At 45.8% G+C, this 23,479-nt stretch overlaps 1 protein-coding gene and 1 pseudogene across 3 annotated transcripts in view; one reads left to right on the top strand and one right to left on the bottom strand.

Annotated features, from left to right (window-relative positions):
• Positions 1–3,070: 3,070 nt before the first annotated feature.
• LOC135906371 (NPC intracellular cholesterol transporter 2 pseudogene) lies at positions 3,071–4,720 on the top strand (annotated as a pseudogene).
• Positions 4,721–9,871: 5,151 nt separating this feature from the next.
• Positions 9,872–23,479, bottom strand: part of ABCB7 (ATP binding cassette subfamily B member 7) — a 37,785-nt gene continuing 24,177 nt past the window's right edge. For all 3 annotated transcript variants that reach the window (XM_065437722.2, XM_065437723.2, XM_065437724.2), the window contains 2 exons: positions 21,714–21,989; positions 9,872–15,010 (listed from right to left, as the gene is read on the bottom strand). In XM_065437722.2, the coding sequence (XP_065293794.2) occupies positions 14,795–15,010; positions 21,714–21,989 (492 nt within the window). In that variant the 3' untranslated portion in view covers positions 9,872–14,794. The remainder of the gene's footprint in view (positions 15,011–21,713; positions 21,990–23,479) is intronic.

The raw sequence follows: 23,479 nt of genomic DNA, 5'->3' as shown, positions 1-23,479 counted from the left end.
TTTGGCTATGCAATATGCTTCAATAATATCATCAACAGTATCAATAGTATTGTGGATTCCCAGGGCCAGCAGCTTTTCCGTGCTAGCAGTCTGTGGTAGTCCAATGGCCCTTTTGAGTCCCGTTCGAATGAGAGAATCAAGGTTCGCTTTTTCAGCTCGTGTCCATTCTAAACAAGGTGCAGTGTAAGATACGTGACTTAGGAAGAACGCCTGAAAGGCCCGGAGGAGATTGTCCTCCTCCAATCCTTTCCTTCGGATAGCTACCCTAGCAATGAGTTTTAGAAAACTGTTTGCCTGTCCTGTTAGACGACTCAGAGCTTCTCTATTATACCCTTTGGAATTAAAAGTTAGCCTCAGATTTTAACAGAATCAACTCTGGGTATGCAGGTACCCACTTTAGTTTGTATCTGAATAGGAAGAGAGCCCAGTGGCACTAACCCTTTAGTCTTGCCTCCTTGTCTCACTTTCCTGTACAGAAGTAGCTCTGACTTTGTGGGAGAGAGCGTCAGCCCCGTGCTAGCGAGGAAATTTTCTGTGATGTCAACAGCTTCTTGTAAGCTTTCCTTCAATCTGGCTAGCGACCCTCCGGAGACCCAGATGGTGATGTCGTCCGCATAGGTGACATGCCGGCCATCTGGGATGCTAGCCAACCTCTCGGAGAGCCTGTTCATAGCGACATTAAAGAGCAGGGTTGACAGCACCGATCCCGGAGGTGTGCCGATACAACCTAGAGAGAAAGGCCCTTAGGTAACCGTCCCAACTCTGATGAACGCCATGCGTTCACCAAGGAAGGATTTAGTAAAGTTAAAGAATCTGCTGCTAAGATTGAGCCGGGATATCTCACCTAGGATGAGTTCGTGTTTGACCTTGTCAAAGGCTTTAGCGAAGTCTAGGTCCAGAACACCCATCACGTCTCTAGTGCGGTTATCAAAGATCGATTTCTTCAATAGGAGCATCGCATCCTGTGCGGAGAGGAAAAGTCGAAATCCAATCAAGTTGTGAGGAAAGAGGCAATGTCGCTCAATGTGACTTGATATGCGATTATGAACTACATGCTCCATGACTTTGCAAAGTCGTGAAGTGAGCGAGATGGGCCGTAGGTTTTCCCTACTGCTAGGCTTTCCCAGCTTGGCCGCCCTCCATTCATCGGGGATTTGACCCGACTCTCAGACTCGGTTGACCTCATTTGTTAAAATCTCTATTGTCTTGTCATCCAAGTTCTTGAGAAGTTCGTTTGTGGTGCCATTTGGTCCTGGAGGAAACTTGCTATTGAGGTCAAAGAGAACGTATGTAACCTCTGATACGGAGAAGGCTTCATCAAGAAGTGGGGCACTCATCCCGGTATATTTCGGGTATGGGCGTTCTCTGCCTCCCTGCATGCGTCACTGTCCTTCCAAGGAAGGTAGGTGTACAGCACGCTTTGAGCGATGTTGCTGTCCGTCATACCATGCCTAGTTAGGCCTTTGATGACCCTGTCTAAAGCCCCTTATATTAAAGATTGAGTGGTCGTATATGTTGTCGTGTGCGTACACATGCTCCACCGCACCCGAGTTCAAACGTATGTTCTTCTCTATGTGCAACCCTAGACCGCAGCTCCCAAGCCTGTCAAAGCCACGAAGACAAATATTACACATTTACTCGCTTTTTGAATATACGTATATGTTATTCGTATATCAGTGTTTTAAATGATTTATACTTAACGAAGTTCTCGATTTTAGCCAAATTATTCTCACGTCCCATCGACTTCATTAAATCGAGGTTCAGCCCTGTCTCGTCCCTTAGCACATGGCCTGTAACGTCCATGGCATTGGCCGTCCCTACAGGAACGGTTTTTGTACGCATTCTCATAACGATAATTTCTTGTTTCTGCTCTTTGTACGAAAATGATGGAGCCCTCGTATCCCTTCCGGTAGCTTCCACATTAAACATACAGAAGATGTACCGGATTACAAAGATGCGTAAGGCTTCAAGTTTTGTTTCGTTTCGTTTTTTTCCCCTACGGTGCGCGAGTATGCAGTCGCGCCTAATAGTCCCGGTTTCTTTACATCAGGAAGGATACAAGATTGGGCTTGTTGGCAAAACATGATTTAAAGGCTTTATAAACAACAAAAGGACACCAGAGGGGAAAGAAGTCAGCGCACTGTTCTTTTCTATCTCCTCTGGTGTCCTTGCGCTGTTAAAGCTTTGCACATGCCAATTCCAGCAGCTTCATTCCCTTTTCTTCGATCGTTCTGTCGGGTGTTTGACTTCATCGTCGGTACTGCTCAGCAGAACACACTTCTCTCGATGCTACAATCGCCAACATGCGACATCGATCGCTGTGAAATTGAATTGAATTGAATTGAATTGAATTGAATGTGGCGCACGATACCGCGCACTGTAGCATGGTCCATAAGCACTGCGGAGGATGCACGGCTTAGCTGGAAAATGACATTCCAGTAGTCCGCTATCGCCGATATTCTTCTCCCTATGTGCGCACACGCACACATAAGCGTCTGTGCGCATGTCTTTGTGAAAAGTTTTCGAAGTCCTGTGCGTGATTGGTCATTTTGTCGGACCGGCGTACTGGAACTCCTGCGCAAAGTTCGTTGCTCCGAGGGGCCACAAATTTCTAGGAACGTTGTTTTTCGTTTCACTCAGCTCTGGAGCGCAAACGCAGTCAACAGAGGCCCTGCAACAGAACCATGGCGCACCATCACCAGTGGCTCCGGCACTTTCGAGGAAGACATGCACATTGAGAAAACCAGGACTGACTTGGATATGACGACCGGCCCTCTTTAGCATTTAAAGGACGTCTGCGCGTCTGATTTCAAAGAAAGCGACCGTGAAATGTAGTAGGCATGTTATCTCCCTCTGTTTTCGTCTCCAGTAGTCGTAACCCCTAAACACACGACGCCTTGCTGCACGCCCACAGCCTGCAAAGTTATATATAATGACCCTCTTCCGCCGGACGCGGATCAGTTATCTCCTCGGCGAGCCTTCACCCCAAGAGTGGCCCAGTCGCAAGTATAACACAAAAATCTCTCACGCACTGCGTAATGAGACGCCCAGCGCAGTCGTATCTCGTTAGTAGAGAGTCGGCAGCCGCCAAGGACGTACAGATCGCTACGGTGTATATACTTCATTTTAACGGAGCCAATGACAACAAACGCAAGCTGTTTACACAGTTCTCGCACTAAAGAAAAGTGACAATCCGTGCTAGAGGGTCAGTGCGGAAAGGGAAGTGTTGTCAAGGCGAGCACTGAGGCGGCAGCAAAGGACCGGCGTTGCAAGCGGTAAGTGTTTGCACTGACACGCCGGCAATCATATCGCTTGCTCTGCGGAGCTACCGTCAGCCGAGAAGTGCCGCGCGGGCAAGCGCCTCGAAACTCCATACCCGCGCCGATTTTCTTATCTTCTCCGGCAGCAAAACGCGTATACAATAACAAGCACGATTTCGCCCAGCAGCAGCAGTATAGCAGCGCCGCGAGGTCAGAGAAGCGTTCGCCAGCGTAAAAGACACCTGCCTGCGTGTGCTCCGTGCTGACCCGCAAGGAACGACTGAAAACAGAAAGAAAAAGACAAACAAAAAGTAGCAAGGGTGGTCATCGAACCGCGCGCTCGTTCGACGAGCGGTTATCGCAACAGTCACAGCTGGTGCGAAACTTCTTACGCCGGGCTCGAGTGACAGAAGGCAAGCTAACGAGACCGGACGTCCTGGCCCTCTGGCAGAGCGCAGACAAGAAACGGGAAGGTCGAGCCTACACGTACGACGTCGTCTGCCAGAAGTGCGCGCGTCCCCGGACCATGGCGCAGCATTCCGCATCAACGTACCGCGCGACATTCCTCGCCCTTGTGGCCACGGCGCTGGCGGGCCAGTGCGAGGCCGCATGGAAATCCTGCTCGGCAAACAATGGTCAAGTGCTGGACCTGACGGTGAACACACCCTGCAACAAGGACCGCTACGTCCTCCAGAAGGGCACCAACGTCACGCTCAACGTCCAGTTCTGGTCCTCCGTGGACAGCGACCACGTAAAGGTGCGCGCGCACGGCTTCGTGATGGGAGTGCCGATCCCGCTCAAGATGCCCAACGATGACGGCTGCAAGAACAGCGGCATCGAGTGCCCCGTGAAGAACGGCGAAAAGTACGCGTACGTGCAGCAGTTCGAGGTGAAGCCTTCCTACCCCAAGATGAGCGCTAACCTGAGGTGGGCGCTCGGCGATTCGAACGGTGGCACCGTGGCCTGCGTGATCTTGCCCGTGGACATCGTCGAGTGATATTGCCGGATGCACTGGTGATGTGACGAGGACACGATGGATGCGTATACGCCAAAGCAGGATCAGTCGTGCGACGTGTCATTGCCCTTCATATTAGGCCCGTTTGTTTTACGTAGCAAGCCAAGAGAGCATTAAAGAGGCAAAACATGAGGCATGTCAATGCATCCAGCATCTCTTTTAAAGCCAGCTTACAGCTTAGAGTGCGAGCAACAACCATCGCTGTGAGCTCTCCATAATTGAACATTGTTATGCATGGCAACAGCAAGCTGCCATAACTATTTTAAGCATGCCTTAACCCGTGCTAGGCATGTCTAACAGGTGATGGGTGAAATGCAAGAACGTCCGTGTACCGTGACTTGGATGTACGTCAAAGAAGTCCAGGTGGTCAGAATTGATTCGGAGTCCCTAACTACGGCATGCCTCGTAATTAAAACGTGGTTTTGGCACGTAAAACCCAGCCTGATTCCTTTTCTCTTTTTATTTCTGAGGGCAAATGGACCCTGGGTGACTTTCACCTTTCAGTTATTCCCGCATCAATGCTCGCTTCTAGTGGCCTTCAACCGTCTTATCAGCACATCTTCAAGGCTGTAGTTGGCGACCGTCTTCCGTTTATGGTTAACAGTAAAGAGGGGGTGGGGCAAGGGGGCGCGTGCGTGTCGGTTTTCTTGCGTACAAGCTAACTGCATGGCAGTGGTCCGTATACACAGCCACCGCCGGCGAGAAACAGATGGTCGCGCACTATATATTGTGAATGATCTAGCTATATGACGCACTTGTTGGTATTTGCGAGTCAAAACCTGCACATTGTTAAAGTCATAAACCGTACATGCACGATACTTCACCGTAATTAATGTATGTTAGATTCGCTTATTGCAGGAAGGACGCAGTCGCTCTGAGTGGTACGCGACACACCGTTAATTTATTGATCTGGAATTTGTACAAAACGCATCTGTACGCGGCAACAAATGTGTGATCACAGATTTAGCTTCATATATGAAACTGATGCGAGTTAATTGCCAGTGACTCTGAAACAAACCACAACATATAGCTCTCGGCGCTAGTTCAACTGGCCTTCTCCCAATATCCTTTCTCTCTTATATATATATATATAGTCTTGGCGTCCAAAAATATCGGTGCGATGACCTTGTTGACAGCACGGCGCAGGGCTCCTACGAGAGTGCGATTTCCGTCTCATCCAAATAAAATAAAGCTCTTCACATACGCAGGGTGGCTCGCAACGGGTTTTCATTTTTTCTTTATTATTACTATTATCTTTTTGTTGACGAAGTTGTGGCTGCAGATTATTTCGTTGTCACTCAGCTGTCACGACGCTCCGCTCCGTTTGTAACGCGAGCGGCCATCGCAGAGTACTCGTAGTTTCACTTTCCGGATCCTGCGTTTTCGCCTCTGCTTTGTACGAACGAGATGGAAAAGGGCCAAAACTGAACCTTGTGATATATATATATATATATAGTAGCGTCGCAGGCACGGCGTGGCAGTGCCTGGGTCTGGCAAATGAGGCGATCAACTATTTTAGTAGGGTCTTGTAGCGTCTCCGACCGAAAGAGACAAGTTGATTCTTTAAGTGCTTCAGACGCAAGAAAACACGCAATAAACGCCAGGAACAAGTGCGATAGGCGCGTCGCATTTGATAGCTAGGCTGCCAACTGAGACAGGGAGTCGGACTCTGTACTACCCGATTTCACGCCTCACGCCAGCAGGTGGCGTCACGCTTCTTTCAAAACTTCAGCGCAGGAGGCCTATTGGCGGTGAATTTCTCGCTACTGTTTGCCGCCCACCAACACACTCGTAGAACGCATAGCACAATATTCGATAGAATATTTGCACAAGCTTACCATGCAAGTATCAAATAATATTAAAGAAAAGTGGCCGCAGTGTCCCTCTGCAAACATGTAATGTCCAAGCCTGCAAGTGGGAAAATTTTGAATTGTGTTCTGTTCACAGACTCAAACTTTATAAATGCCAATGCAAAGGGTGCACCATAGAGCACTCCTACAGTGGACAAGTACTTTCAGCAAGATAGGTACGTTCGTTTGGGTGTAAGTTGACCTTATTTATTGTACAATGTTTGAGGACCCGACTCAATGAATTGAGGCTTCCAGAATCGTAATTCGGGTTTTTATAACCCAGTATATAAGGCAAAGCACATGAGCTTGCTTCCTCATCACACAACTTCTGTTTCCACTCTTTATCAAGACAGTGCAACGATGCTAAACATGTACCGCAAAGCTCATGGTTAACAAAAGAAAGGTCTATTCCTCCTCCATCGCAACTTCATTTTCAAGATGTCTGTAGTAAGGAATGAAGAGAAACCTCACCTACTTCCTTCCCAGACTATTTGCACAATCAAGGCTGCTTTCAGCTCAAACATATCTTGAAAGAGCCACATGCTGGTAATTCTGTGAATTATATTTTGAGATTGCACCACGTTATGCTTACAATACACAAAAAAGCCTTCCTTAACGATGCTGGTTGCTGCCAAAAAATTGTTGCATGTCTACTGTAAGAATTCAAATGCCAAAGAAAGTGAATATGATTAGCACTGCAGTTGGCAACCTTTCATGCATGGCCTAAGTATGGCACACAACAGTAGTAATGTTTCTCATTGGCCATTTGTTGAAGATTACACAAACATACTAACCACCAAGTACAACAAACATAAGCAACAAAAAAGGTGCACATTTGATTAATATATAAGAAATTCATGCTTAGAAATTACTACAGTATCGTTAACCCTTTACTGCACTTTGTTGCATTTACGCAACATTCTGATGAACGGCGTTAAAAACCGAAGCAAAGTCAGTTTCGAGCTTCCTGTACATGTTTTGCATATCCGCAACATCGGTCTGTAAAACGCGGCACCTTGTACTGCAATCTGTGCTAATTCTTTGCATCTTCTACCAAAACAAACGTGGCGGAGGCTGCGCGCGCCCAGGAGCAGTGATATAGGTAAGTTTTACAAATTGTAAATGTATTTCTCCATAAGACAAAGCGCAAAAAAATTGTTACGCTATGCTCCGCATCCTTCTGACTCTCTAGGTTCAAAAAAATATTGTAATTTCGGAATAGTTTGTTCCTGGCGACAGAACGTTGTTATGTTGCACAAATGCAACAACGTGTACATGGTTTATTTTCTTCGGAATAATGAAATGGCTTCGAAACGCTGGTATGGCCTAGAAATTCCTCCTGATAGTGAAGGCAGTGACTATTCAATTAGTCAAGACAGCCACGAGTGTAAGTCCATTCCGATTCAATATGTGGACGAGATGTTCTCTGGTCAAATTTCCTTTTTTCTTTTCAAAAGTACGCTGTGCCTCCGCACGTTGCCGTGTCACGTCGTCACGAGCACAGCTCTACGTCTGTGCTTCGATGTTCTACATTTTGTCAATAACCCGAAAACACTGCATTGTTTCCTGGCTGGACGGGAATCTGCATGACGTACTGCACGAAGTGTGGGAACCACCTGTGCTGCACAAACATGTACAAGGGCTTCTTTTTGTTCCACACTAAATCATAGGTGCACCAATGATTGTCTTGTGCAAATAAGCATCTGAGTATGAATCGCACTAAAGCTATCTTTTACTTTCAACTTCTTCTTTATTTGCACATTGTTGCAAATATGCAACATACCCTTTTTCTGCAAATTGAAACCACAGATATTCGCTAAAGTAAGTTTCCATGGGAGTACAGGTACTATTATGCTTCCCTACAACGCCATGAATAATATTTTGAGGAAACAAAAAATTGTGCAGTAAAGGGTTAATCCGAATTCCGCGGGGATGCCAGAGAATTCGAATTATACAAAATTCGAACTAACGTAAGTCAGAAAAAAAAATCGTTTGGTTAAGGCGCGTATACAGTCCGACGTAGCGTGAGCGCGCGCACACGCTACGTAACGTTGGCGAGAACAATCTCTATAGTTCGAAGCACTGCGGCAGCCAACGTAACCGTACGACGTGGCACGACGTGCCCGACGTCGAGATGGCTCTTGATCCATTCGCGCGTTCGTCGCGCCGACTGTGCCGACCCACAGTGCATGGCGCGGAGAAATAAGGGTGCCCACATGGGGTGCCCACATAAAATAAAGAACCAACCAAAGCCCACGCCCCTTCGCCGACGGTCGCAGGCAGCCGTCCAAAGTGGCGTGCGGGTTGGGTACCGTTTTGCGCATGCTCCGAAAAGAACAGCCGACGGCGCGCGCGCGTCGAAGTCTAGAAGGGACGGTATTTCGGCTGGCGCAGCGCAAGCGCCGTAGCGCGACTGTCCGCACGCGACGCGCGCCGACGCTCGCGGCAGGAACAAGAGCTGCGCTCTAAAATGCACTTGCAGAACCACCCGTATAAACTATGCACTCTCGAAACGCATCACAACGTGCTGCAATATGTTGGTCTCCGTTGTACTTCCGTAGATGCGCCGACTGCACGCTGCTGAGTTCCAGTATACGCATAGGTGGCGTCCAAACACGTATCCCAGTGATGCTTTGCTTTGTGTAACAGCCACGAATCTCAAAGGCTATGCCTTCTGGTACTGCGAGCGCTGATAAACGTCATGGCCGCCGTGTTATCGACATTACCTGGTACCGCTTCTCGGCAGAACACCCCGTAGACAAAGAGCGTAGCCTCCAAATGGAACACGAAAAAAGGAAAAAAAAAACAAAAAACAAAAGGCAGTTTCGCCTGAAAGGCGAAGCATTGATTGCGAAAGCAAATCCGCAGAGCCGTATGGAGTAAGGATAGTACTTCTGTCGACCGAATCAACTTGTAAACATTCGCTTGCTAACTAAAATACTAAGCATGGCGTCAGCGCGCACAGCAAACATGAACACATCGCCCCCGATGACTACGGACACTCGCTGTCGAAACGCTGGCGTGAGGAAACGCGGCAACAGCAGTCAGCGAAGTGACATTAATTGAGAGTTTTAGCAGTGCACCCCCCCCACCTCCCCCCCTCCTCCGGCGCTTCGCAACGTTGGGTGCCTCGCGCGCGACAGAAGACGGCGCGCTTCCTCTTCGCATTCGTTCCCTTCGCGCGGCCGATTGAGCCGCGATCGTCGGCTCCTCTCGCACGCCTTCTCTCGCTCATACAGCGTAGGGCGCGCGGCGACGTTATCTCCCTTGACTTTATACGGAACCTCACGGTGACGCCCACGCCGACGGCATAAATGCGCTTGGAGTGTACGTATGATTGCTATCGCAATAAATAACTAAAGAAAAACACGTAGCGCAGCGTCCGCGTTTATATCTTGAACGTCTTGAGGGAGGGAGAAAACCGACCTGCAACAGACGGCCGAAGATTGAAGGAGCAAGGCTGCGCGGCTACGATCGTCGCCAACGTGCTCCCGCGCGCTAGCACCTTCCCCATCCACGATGGCGCGGAGTCCGAATTATCGGTGACAGTGCAGATTTTAGTGTGAATTAGCTGGATGCGTTACATTTGCTTGGACGGACCGCGGCGGCTACTTCGAATTATCCGAAATTTCGTATTAACGAGTTGTTAACGAGCTTTTACTGTACACAAGGTTCACCATTTTCAACACTGCAGAAGAACGCAAAGCAGCATAGGAAGTGTCTAAAAGAAAAGTGGAGCACACCACTGACACTTGCAACACACAGAAGATGCATTTATTTATGTAATCTTTGAAACAGAAGCATCCACACAATTTACAACAGGTAAACAGAACTGACAGGCATTATGAAGCGATTGAAGCAGCTAGTGGTGCTAGTATTTAGTCATTACTCGTCTTCACATAAAATCTAGTGCTTAAGAGGATCACCAACTTGCCGTTTATAGCTTGTCATGATAGCATAGCATTGATGTCCTTGGCATCTTGCATGCTCAAAAAAAAAAGAAAGGAAGGAAGAAAGATTCAGTTCCGGTGTATGTACATTTTTTTTTTACATTTTTACATGTACAGGTATACGCTTTCTAGCATACTCATGCCTTATACAGGGTGCTTCAGCGAACACTTTCGAAAATCTTTGGCCTGTGGCCGATATCACAATTGTACTTCATGAGCTGGTCTACTCGAAGCGGAAGACAATACTTGCACAGTAAACTGAGATGCAAAATTGGCTAATTAATAAAAATTAAATATTTAAGTTTTAACTAATCACATTACGGCCCATATTGCAAATTACAAATTATAGCCGTGGAGTTCGCAAGGTGGATCCTCTTAGAACAAATCTTCAAGATGACCCCAGTTTCGGGATAAAAATTCCCGAACTTTGCGGAGAAATGCGCTGGCTTTCCAGTTATCTAGTTAACAAAATGTCGTTTCATGCACTGAAGCACACAAGTAACTGGAACGCCAATGCATTTCTCCGCAAAGTTCGGGAATTTATATCTCGAAACTGGCGTAGTCCTGAGAACTCGTTCCAATTAGACCTGCCTTTCAAAGTCCACTACTAGAATTCGTAAATTGCAATATGGGTCATAAGATAATTGACTAAACATTTAATTAGTGAATTCTTCGTAATTAGTCAATTTCGCATTACAATTTTCGCACAAGTAGTGTCCGCCTCTCCGAGTAGACCGCCTCATAAACTAGAATTGAGCTATTTGCCACAGGCAACCTTTTACCAATTTTGAATGTGTTCGCTGAAACAGCCTGTATATGAAAAGCATATTCCATTTACAATAAGAAATGAACAAGGATGGCAATAAACTGTTGCTCACAGTGAGAAATATCATACTAAATGTGCAATGGAATTGCAACACTATAGTCTTTCCACTCATTCAGTTTAAAACTCTCAATAAAAATTTGTGCTGAGGGCTCATTGATTGCATAATGATAAAAAAAAAGAGATAGAGAGAGATTTCTCTTCAGGGTGGATGGGAGCAGTGCTACGGTAAACAGATTATTGCAGCAGCAAAACCAGCACACGAAATAAAATGTAAATGGATGTTTTTCTTGAATGCAACATTGTTTCCCAAAGTGAAAAAATACCACCTTTTCCAAAATAGCTGTGCCTGCTGCAGTTAAAACAGTGCAAGTTATTGCAGTCACATGAATACTGATGGTTCTTATTAACAATGCGCTGCCTTAGTAAATAACAAGGTAAATCATTGCTGCAGCCAAAACCTTTGTGCCTCTTCAAATTTACACACAAATAAAGTGGGAAAAACACATACTTTGCTCGTTATCCACAAAATGCAGATTATGGCAGTTCACTGCTCATACACCTACATGTCCAGATTTTAATGTCAAGAGGTGGAAACATTACTTCTTTAATGACATGAATGACATGTTCGTTTCACGTACATAATGCAATGAAATTCCATGTCTTGCACCTTACAGCATACAACTTTGCTATAACCCAATTATAAAACTATGATTAGCCAAACAAATGTGTCAGTAAACATTTTACAAGCAGCACACATGCACATGCAGAGACTCGTGTGCAGATTTATGTAGCTTTGGCATAATATACATGGAACGCCTACATGTCTATTAAAAGCAACGAGACAATTACTTAGTCCTTCTATGTCAGTTAAGAAAGGAAAGCTTCCCTACTTGTCTTTCTGAGCTACGTATTCTACAGAAGGCACAACGGACAAGCAGTCTATTCGAAATAGCAATAATTATGAATATACATATGTATGCTTCTTCAAGAAAGCCCTACGGTATCCATCGTTAGTGCGATATGATCAGAATTGATATATCTTTGGACCAATTTTGGCTGTTGCCTCCAGATTCCATAAGATTAGAAAAAAATATTTGCAAAAGGAACTAGAAGGTCCGAAAGGAGTCCATGCGGTGCAATTCCTCTCGGGACACACTCTCTACCTGAGCCAATGGAAGAAGCTCTCTTGCTTTCAAACAAGCCTGCAATTAGGTAAGTAATACTTGTACTACACCCAAGTGCCTTAGTCTGATGATGCAGTAGTCCCACTTGGATAGAACAACCGTGTATGCCCTTTCTTCCTTTACAGCAGCGGCACTACATCACAAAACCTGGAGTTGGTGTCATGTGCTTCCTACAAAAGCACAAAAGCAAACAAAACCTTGGAGTACCGAGACCAATTCATTTCCAGGCCTTGCATAGTGGCTAGCTAACGTGATCTAAAACAGGCAGAAATGAGTCTGTTAGTTTAGTGCGCTTACAGCATCAAAGAGCTCTTAACTCAATTTCTTACCTGTTGCAGTTCTTCTACCACTGTGAAATTCTACATTTAATTGCCCAATGGTGTGTTTTCAACACTCGTGCCTTCTCACAACATCTGGAGTCAGAAAGTGAGCTGAATATAAATGCCTCCGCTAGATGAAACGCTCATTCATTTGCACTCATACCTCGCCTGGCGGGGGCATTCCAATTAAGAGTTCTATTTATTGATATGCTTGGACACAGTATTTGTCCCCCCCCCTCCCCCTTTCCTTCCGGAATAAATAAAATATGCATGCCATGAGTGGTAATGCCGAGCTGAAAAAAAATAAAAGCTACCACATGGAAAGCTTTTCAGTGGAAGGAATAGCACTGCTGTCTGTTTTAAGAGGGCAATGCATTGGCTCTTGTGAAGTTATAACGTGGAGCAGTTTTGTTCTTCTGGCGACAGATGGTGCCAATCTTACTTTTGCTGAAATAATCTATCTGTTCAGTGAAGCTGTTCAGGGGAGTTCCACGTTTTCAGTGTGATGTTGGTGGCTGGCTGCGTGGCTGGTATTGAATGATCATCGGAGAAAAGCCTATGTCAGACTCCTGAAGTGACCATATTACCCAGCATAGGGCGAAAATGTGCAGAATACAACAAGTGTCCGCTATAGCAGAGACTACAGTAGCACTAGGCTCGTGTATAGCGATGAAACTACACCAGACATAGCGAAGTGTTTGCATAGTTTTGGGTAGATTATGGGCAGTGGTAAAACAGACCCCTAGGACTTCCGAATCATTTGAGAACTCCCTTACACAACTTCACCGCCCTTGATGCATGAGTTGCTTGGATTTGCATACACTTGCAAAGATGTTCCTTTTCCATTTGGCATAATAATGCAAATGAGGAAGTGGTTTTGGGTGAAAGTACAATTTATACAGGGTTGTATTACTGGTGCAAGATTTGGAAATGAGCAACACCAACATTAGAATTCAGCGTCAGCAGCATTTAACACATTGGTTAAACTAACAAGCTCAACATATGGTACATTATGCTAAAGATGTTCGGAAACTTGCTTTGACTGCCTTTTGTTAATGAGCCTATATACCGTATTTACACGATTGTAAGTCGACCCCTTTTTTTAAATTTGAAAGTCTGAAGTTGGGGGGTCGACTTACAATCGAAACCAAAACATGGCGCCGCCAAAAAAACGATACCAACGGGAGCTACAATGTAGTTACAATTTTATGGTTCCTCTATGGCCCTACCCGTATCTTTTCGCTATCCCGCGTGTTTGTTCGCTTTTCGGAAGGGTTTTTCAACATTTTTGAGAGTTTTACAGTGCATGCAACAATGATGGGTGAGGGGGTGTCGATAGTTGATGGAAGCGCCGCTGTTCCCATTTGCGGCGGCACCCTCAGAACGGCGGCGCTTGCGGGGAGCATCGGTAGTTCATGGAAGAGCAGACAGCGCTTGCGGGTTTCTCTTTTCTGTTAAAAGGCTAGACGCGTTCCACTTGACTGCCGGCTACGTGCTACTTCTATGCTTCCCCAGTAGTCATGAGTGCTCCAGGCCCACTAATCGTTCGGGACTCGTTCACAGCAGCGTTCAAGAGGGCTGCCATCCTTTACGCCGAAGAAACAAATCGCTGCGCAGCGGGCCGCAATTTCGATGTTTCTAAACGGGTGGTGCGAGAGTGGCGACTGCAGCGAAGCGAAATTTTCACCTGTGACGGCAAGTGAGAAATTTCCCACGTGCCGAAGTCTGGACGCTTTCCGGAGCTGTATGCTAAGCTCGCGGCGTACGTCGCTGAAATGCGTGATCGGTCCCTGCCAGTGAAGTGCGACGTGGTCATGAAACAAGCCCGGACCTTCGCCTTAATTTTAAGGTTCTGCTCCGCCGTGAGTACAACGAGTGGCTGGCGGCAGAAGACTGCGAAATTACGCTAACCGGACCTGTCAAAAGAGCCTCCCTGACGGCTGCGTGTGGTTAGGTGCATTTGGCGTGGGCTGCTGTTCTGCAAGATGTTTGCCAAATTTGAAATTTCGCTGGACCACGACGCGCTGTGGGACCGCAGCAACGATGACGATGGCAGCACTAGTGAAGACGAGTAGTCCAGTGACCATGTCAGCTACTAATAAATTTTCGTTATCGAATGCGCCCTCGGGTATGCACTCTTATTTTTTTTTTTCGGTCACGCGATATGGAGGGGTCGACTTACATTCGAGTCGACTTACAATCGTGTAAATACGGTAGTTCACATCAACCAGACATCATCTGGCAATGGCCAACTATTCAATCCCTTTTGCAATCGTTTTTTTTTTTTTGTCGGCCACATTGACGAACGGTTCTGCTAGCAATAATTTGCTAACACCACAAGTCTGATGCCCCACCATATGTTTTTGCAACTAACTTTGCAATTGTTCCATCACACGTTCTCCCGGTGGGGTTGGTGCTGCTGGTTCCAGAGCATGGCGTAGAAACTGGATGGGTTTGCCAGAAGGCTGCGGTGGTTTCCTCGCTCGCACACTTTGCCGTCGCTCAGCACAAATATCTCGTCCGCATCCACCACGGTGGAAAGGCGGTGGGCGATGCAGATGGATGTGCGGCCTTGTGATGCCCGCTGGAGTGCCATCATGATTTTCTGTTTTGGCAGGTTTCAACAAAAAGGAAAAGATAATGTCACTATTACGTTACATTCGTCAGGTAAAACTAACCTTTCCTGTAATGTGCAGCAGGGAAACTTGTTTGCGCTTTCATTAAATAAGGTCTCGCATAATATTTACAGAGTCATTTGACTGAATGCATGCTTGCAAGACTTTTGGCCTACTTTCATTGTGATCACAAAGCCATAAGTGCCACAACACATTGTATCCTCCCTGAATTCATATGTGCAGGGGGTAGATTACCTGGTGGCGCACAAAATGCTTGAGGCTGGTTATACTGCTCTTGGTGCATATTCTGTACTTAAACTAGTGATAGCGAAAGAACTTTCAACTGTCTGGGGATTATAATGATTGTGTGTCATGCCCACAGCCTCATGAACAGATCTGGTGCTTGTGACCTGGTGCAGCAGTCTGATTAAAAATGCATGAAAACAGTGGTGACTCTTGACGCAAGCAGCTCATCAGGGAAGAACTGCTGGCCGATCAATGTGGTCTGACTAATCAAGGTGGCCATCATCCACGTACAGCTATTTGTATCCTTAGGCTGGAGCAATATGTGTACGCTCGCTGGAGTTGAAAGCTTGTACTCCAGCCTTGGTAAAGCTGTCCATCTGCTGTACCCCTTACTACAACCACCAATGCATTGCTGTTTCATCACCGACATGATCATGAGGGAACGTGAACTTGCATACGAACGTGAACTTGCTCGTCAAATGTTGAGTTGCACTTTTTTAAAGCCTTTCTCATTGTTTCAAATGTTACTTGTCCCATTCTTCCGACATACTTATTAACCCTTTGACTGCTGTTTTTCTTTCCTACTCCTCCTCAGTCCCTGCCATTTCATTTGCTTTCTTTTTGCATGTTGGTTCAGAGGATATTTCATGCTACATGGAACCTGGCTTTTCCTTGTTGCTTTCTCCCATTTGAACAATTCATGAATTCCTTCGAGTGTCATAGTCTCGACAGATGGACCTGCCACCATGGCTGCCTTTCCAACAATCAGCCCAGCCATTCCTTTCTTTTTTTATTTTGGTTAAGTGTTTGTTTTTTACTACATATTTATTGGCTCTCCATCATCACTTTCTTCCGATTCAGAATTCAACAGTCCATAAATCTTTTCATCTGTCAAAGTGTGGACGGACGGATCACACTGGTTTGCCATGGCTGCCAGGCAAAGGCATAAGATTTGGTACTGAGACATTTGGTCTATCTACATTTGGAAATTTAACTTGCAAGCTTTCGTGTGTTAAGCGACCTCTTCATAACGAGTATGCAATGTTCTTTTTTGCACGGGCTGCTTCTGGAGGAGCCGAGTGCACTGAAAGCACAAAACAAGTAGGTGTACTACTCGGGAGGGGTAGGGGTTGTGCGGGGTGGCTGCCCGAGTTATTTCAGGAGTGACAGTGAAAGGGTTAATATTGTTGCCTTTTATAACAAGAGCCTGTTGATGCTAATAGAGGCACTGATGTTCCAACCCAGTGGCCTAACTCAATCACCCATGAATCTGATACAACAGGGATGCATGCATCAATGCACATTTGACTGCCCTGTCTAAAACTGAGGTTTTATTTCTAGGACAGACCTTTAGAACTGTTGTAACTCTAATAAATTTTGTAACTGACCATAAAAATGAAATCTTGCTGCCTCTATGGGCATCTTGTTCATGAATGTGGGGCAATAACCACTGAAGCAGCTAGCACTGCTACAGTGGTGATTTCCTCGTACTTCAAACAAGAGAGGACACATGAAATTTAGATTTTTTCCATTCTTACGGTCAGTGAGAAGAATCAGCTGTGTGGAGACATTGAGTGAACACTATGACAGGGTGAGGATGCAGACTGCGTGCAATCTACAGAAAGACAGAGCAGCTTAACTGGTCTCACACGGTGGACATGCTATTAATGCATTCCTGTATCACAGTTAGGTAGCCATAATATACAGAATCATAAGTATAGATGAGGAATGCTACCAGTCATAATGAGCAAACTAAAGGAGAAAATTCGCTAGTCCCATTATGTGACGTCTGTAAATTTCTAGACGACACTGGATTTTTACATAAAATATAGATTATTAACAAAGCCTTTTCCTTCACTAATTGGATTTTAAAACACCTCGTGTTTGGCGCAGCATAACCTTAGCTGCTTTTGCACCATTAAACCCCATTTAACTAACTAAAGGAGAAAGTGTTCGATTACAAACTGTGATGGCATATATGATGTTGGAAACCTGCCACTAACCACAGCTGTGACAGCTGAAGTGGCTGGTCTATCCACTGTGTCAAAAAATTTCAGTTCGAAGCTTACAAAAACAATGACAATCAGATTTTCCAGCAAAACAATGGTCCTGCAATTTTTTTTTGAGCATGCAGTTCCATGCTCAAGTGTAAGAGGAAATAAAGGCATTTATGCAATGCAGCCGATCACTGATACATCGAACTCGAAGGGATTGCAATGTAGTTTGATATTTGACACGTGTACTTATCTTTATCGGGCGACCATGTTTCACCGCCTAACAAATGTTATCTCACAGCGTGAGACGCACCTGCATGTATCCGAAGTTTCTGGAAAGTTATCGATGCTTCTATCCGCTGTCTGTTGTCGCCGAACCATGTGTTATCTGATTTCATCGCCTGACGCGAATGGTGTAGAACTTTGTGGAAGGCACGCAGGTCCCAACAATTAGTCTGGAACATTCGACGATTGATGTATATAAGCCGACGCGCTTGACCCGTTGATCAGATTTTTGATGACCACCGACCGTGTTCGCCGCTATCGTTATGTTACAAGCGTAGCCTGTTTTTGTGGGTACAGGTTCGCCCAATAAAAGTTAGTTCTGTCTTTCACAGTATTGCTACTGTATTCTTCAACGTCACCACCACGTGACAATATCGATAATTCGAAATATAAAATCTGTCTACCTGAGGCTTATCTGAAAATTGCACATGTTTTGAACTTGAGATTGGGAAAAGAGGAAATTTATAAATTCGTTCCTCCAAGGCTGTGCTGAAAGCACGAAAGCTTACTTACTTCTTGCGCATGAATATCGCAAGTCACTCGTGCTGCGGAATGGTCTTCGAAATACTGACTGTGATAACCCTAAAAGCCTGCATCGTCTAGCCGCGAGACTGCAGTGCACCTGGGGCAAGTTAAGTGCTTGGTGCATGTTTTTTTTTTTTTCTGGATAAGGCAGAAATGGATGCAGCTTGTAAGCAAATCAGCCTGTATGGGCATGCGCCTTGCCACCACCAGCACATTTTACTGCCAACTGCGCATGAATGTGTCCAACCACGTGTCCATTGAAATACACAGTTTGAATGGCTGAGCATTATGTGCTAGCAACAAGTCAACCAGGCAGCCACTGTTACACCCGAAAGTGGATTTCAGCTTGCAGAACATTGAAAATCATTCCCACTCATGTGTGACCCTGTGACCATGAACCCATGAGTCTTGTGCGCCACTGCCATGTTTTTTTTCACAATGTGCAAATGTGGCATGTGATGATTTTAGTAAACACAAACTGTAATGCATAAGTCTGGCTAAGTGGGGGTTAGGATTGGATTGTTTTGGCTGTTTGCGGGAAGCCTGAAGTGTGTTTGTGGAATCCACTACTATAAAAGATAAAACCCAGCAGTGCAGACAACTCCAGTTTGGCATCACATGCCCAGAGCCACTCAGCAGACATACCAAGTGCCAGCTACACTTTCCTGTGGAATGTTATTGGACCAGGAGCCCTTTTGTGTTCTTGAAGCAGCGTCACGACAAAGAACTGCTGCAATTTGCACGAGCCGTCCATACTTGCAACGAGTAAGACACAGACATACAAGTAGCTCATCATTCCTCTATGGCATGTACTGGCCTTCATATTCAATCTGTTGTTTGATAGCATCTGCCATATCAGTACCATTACTTTGGTATGGAATATTTTTAACAGCATGAGGAGCGATCACAGCCTTTTTAAAAGTGCACTAGCAGGGCGTGTGGTGCAACATTCAGCATAATGAATGTGTCAATGGGAGTTCGATGTATGCATAGTACAGGTGCTATACTTTTGCATGAGGTTTTTAAGTGTTGTTATGACTGTTAGATATATGCAACTCGTTATGTACAGGTTTGATATATCCGGGATTGACTGTATAATTAAACATGAACCTTCAACAACTAGGAAAATTAATCTGTTGCATATTAGAAGAAATATATGAACATGTGCAGTCAACAATAGATATTTAGGACACCCGATTTTTCAGACATGGCCTATAATTCGGATTCCTTTGCGGTACTGCTACATGCCCCATAGGGCCAATGTACAAGACCATCTGAAATTTTGGACGCCAGAACTCTCAACCGTTCGATTTACTGGACTTTTTGCCGTGATCACAGGTCTGAAACAGCATTAATCAAAGCCACCATTCTGCTTATCTCGCAGCATCGAACCAGCGCTCTTGCACACCAATCCGCTAGCAGTCACAACCACCACCATGACAAGGCTAGCCCTAGTTTCTTTGACGATCGCTACCAAGCTTCCTGCTGTTCGGTGCTGTATCTTTTATACAAAGAATTTACTGCTGTCAGCAATGCTGTTAATTTCCCTTTGTTATCCTTGCCGATGGCTTCAAAGCGAAGAAAGCATGGCAAGGGTGAAACATCATAATGCCGTTTCCCTAAAGTCTGCTTCGCCGCAATACAGCTGTATTATGCGGTGAAACGTTCTAAAAATGCAAAGGGACCCACTACCACAGGGCACAGTATGTATTCCTTAATAGAGGCGCATGCACATGCCATCTCCTGCCACAGTACGAGCACCAATAGGTCTAATAAGTATACTGGCAGGTGTTCAGAGCTATTTCGGACGTGCCTGAGTCAATTTGAGCCCTTGGGGGCAGTAAAAGGCATGCATTTTTTGAACTGCCTGATTTTTCTGACATTTTCACGGCTGCCAAGGATTCCGAAGAATTGGACACTGACTGTAGGGTGACTTTAGAATGTGTGAATGTAACGTGGAGATGTATAGGGTGACCTAAATTGTGTAGTTAATACATAATGTTTCAGTAGCAGGACGTACAGTGAGCTATGCCGCACCAATGCGTCTCTTTGTGAAACCACGTGTGCCTGTGCCAGGGCCCTTGCAGACGTGCACCATGATAATGAATCTGTCAATGGAACCCTTATATGCTACTCCAAGGACCCATATGACAGCTCCGTTGACACAGATGAGACTTCAAGTTTGTCCATTGTGACAAAAGACTAGACCAGTGGACCACTTTGCCTTATTGCCCCTTTCATTGCATCCTCCCTTCCTATGCAAACAGGTGTCCCCTCTTGCACATGTATAGCTGTGCTCTCCTTGGGTACTGAAATGCTGGCTTTCGCGTAAAGCTTTGTTGCTTTGTGGCTGAGCCTTCTGCATTTCAAAACATGCGGTTGTAGAAAAAGAAATATCCTGTATTATATTTAGAGTGCGGTTACAAGTATGACATTATGCGCTTCTTCGAGACAGTAATTTTACAAAATCAGCCGTGTTATATTGGTAAATGCACTGTGAATATAACACGAGCATGACATGATGCAACAGTTACTGTGTTAAAGCAAACATGTCGCTGCATACTTTCTTAAAGGGTCCCTGAAACAGTCCTGACAAATTTTGTAGATGCGTATGGTACAGCTAAAGTTAATCATTCGCACCCTAATTTGTGTGAAACGTCTCATACTAAGAGAGCTACAGACGACTACAAGTTACCCTCCTCCATAGTCATGCGTATTCTCCTCAACTTGTTCGCTGAGAGATCGGAGCTAAGCTCCGCCTTCACTGGTTCTGCGTCATGACGGCCTGTCGTATCGTCGACTTCCGGTTCTCTAGGAGCGCGCAAATCCTGGCGTCAATCAAATAGCGGCAGTCCGATGCGCTGCAGCCAGTCCACTCGTCTGCTGCTTTGCAGACAGACACAATGTCGCAGCTTGACATATTGCCAGTTGCTACATTTGCAGTCCACAACGCAACAAAGTCGAATCATAGTGCTCGTGAAAAGACTGAGACCGACTCTGACCGTGGAGCTCTTGTCAAAATGAGCATGTTGCAACATAAGCAGATGACGTTTGCTGTGTGCCGGAAGTGCTTAAGTGTAGTGTGACATTGTTCTTGTGCATTTTCTTTTTATAGAAACAAATTAACTAACATTCCAACTATTACGAACATCATTTGTTCACCATAAAGGTGGAAAAATTATCGATGATGTGTCCTGGGCAGCCAAATGGATAGCTCGCCCTACTAACGTCAATTGGGTCATTTACGTCATATGGGTAGCGGTGGCTGAAAAATTCCCCGAGCAGTGTACTGCGATCGGCAGCGATGTACATTGTTATAGTAAATTGCACACTTTACGCAGAGCACTTAGATGCATCAATTAATGATGAGAACGACCTACTCTAACGACTCAGTATGTTTGTACAAAATCATAAAAATCGCTTCAGGGTCCCTCTAAGCTTGAGATTTCACCAAAAGTGCATTGTATTACTTTGATTCAAACACTGCATATTTAATGTGTATATTGAAAGCACTTCTTTAATTTGAATTTGAGTAATTCAAGCCAATTTTGCATGAGCCAACAATGCTCAAGCTTCTCACAAAGCGAAAAGAAAATAAAATGTGAAAAGAGAGTAATAGAAGCGGCATAAGAGTGTGGCTCACGTGCTCAGTGATAGAGTCGAGAGAGGAGGTGGCCTCGTCGAACACCAGGATGGGGCTGTTCTTGAGGATGGCCCGTGCAATGGCAACACGCTGCTTCTCTCCGCCGGAGAGTTTGAGCCCCCGCTCCCCCACCTGGGTGGCATACTGCAAGGGCCAGGCCATGATAGAGTCGTGCAGCTCGGCCATGTCGGCGGCCTGCCGCACATCTTCGAGGGAGCGCGAGAAGTCACCGTAATGCAAGTTGTACTCAATGGTGTTGTAGAACAGCACTGCGTCCTGCAATCAGTGACGGAGAAAGAAAAAGAGAATGACAATGTTTTTTTGTTCAAAGCGAAGTTGAAGGAATTTGTAATAGTAACTGAATGATCTTGAAACAAATACAGTAGAACCTCGTTCATATGTTATGGAAAGAAATGCAAGAAAAAATTTTCTACCCGAGAAACATAGGATTCGAATTCACTGAAATATTTGACAGACTCAGCTTTAGTTGACACTTGTGTAATGTGAAGTGATGCACTATTTGTTGCAGCACGAGAAGCCGATGTGGACGGAGCTGGTGGGGCCTGAGCGGCCAGAGACAAGCGTTGTCATTTTTGCGAGTTCTGCTTGGGTTAGCAGCTTCTTCTAGTGGGGAATTTCGGGGGAAGATTTTGACGTGCCCACAGGGCATAAATTACTGCGGCACGAGATGCTGACGCGCGTCCAGCTGATGAGGCCCAAGCTATCCAAGGTGCATGTTGTCGTTTTCCTATTGCACAGTGCTTTTAGACGGTTATGGGAAATCAAATTGAAATGAAATCGACCTGGTGGGCGACGCCGGAATGCGGTGGTCAAGATGCCACCAGAGCAAATCAAAGTACTCGCTTCTCACCGCATGCAACAGGGAATGGCCGTTCATTTGGGTTATCACCTATTATAGTCGAGTCTCGTTATAGAGGACCCTGGTTATACGACAAAAAAATTTCCTTTTTATCCGAAGTCCGCAATATCTGAAAAGCCTCACTTCCAAAAGTTTAATTGCAATGTCTAACAACTCTATAGCAAAGTGTGAGTGACGAACGTCAAAAAAAAAAAAAGAAAAGAAAAAGAGGTCCGTTTCGCCCGAAAGGTAAAGCATCGATTGCGATAGCAAATTAAGCACGATAAGCATCGCAAGCATACCGCATATGAAGCTACCAGCATGGCTCACTTTGCCCACATGGCAGATCACTTTCAAGATACGGCTCCCACGCGGGCGCGCACTTTGTCCACATCGCAGATTGCTTTCAAGATATGACGGCCGTGCCATAAGCAGCAGCCACCGGAGTAGAATCCCTCTCTCTCCCCTCCCCTGTGCCTCGCAGACAGTTCGTTTGCGCCCAGCGTTCATCCCTTTTGCACGCGGTGTTGAGCCGCGATCGCTGTTAGATATGGAGCTGGTTCCTGAGGCTACTTCGAGTTCCCCAAACCGCTTCGAGTGGCAGCACAGCTAATTGAGGAATGCAAAAGCAGGAAAGCGCATTCCAGAGAAGCGGCCGAGGCAACAAGTTTACGTGCCAACAAGTTCCTGCGCCGCCGGGATTAGCAGGTGGGCATCCGACAATGAAGCAGGTGCACGAGCGCCCTCCCCGCTCCTTCTCCAGCCTACAAGTGGATTACCAGTCTGCGTGGCAAGACCGCAGAGAGCCCCGACAGGTGTGCAACGCGACACGGGCGCCTACCATTGGCTGCAAGTGGCGTCATCGGAGTGGACTCTCCCATTGGTCAAACATGACGTGACTTGCAGT

The sequence above is a fragment of the Dermacentor albipictus genome, chromosome 5, assembly GCF_038994185.2.
Source record: "Dermacentor albipictus isolate Rhodes 1998 colony chromosome 5, USDA_Dalb.pri_finalv2, whole genome shotgun sequence".
NCBI lineage: Eukaryota > Metazoa > Arthropoda > Arachnida > Ixodida > Ixodidae > Dermacentor > Dermacentor albipictus.
The sequence above is the reverse complement of the archived record's forward strand: the minus strand, read 5'-3'. Positions and strand labels throughout refer to the sequence as shown.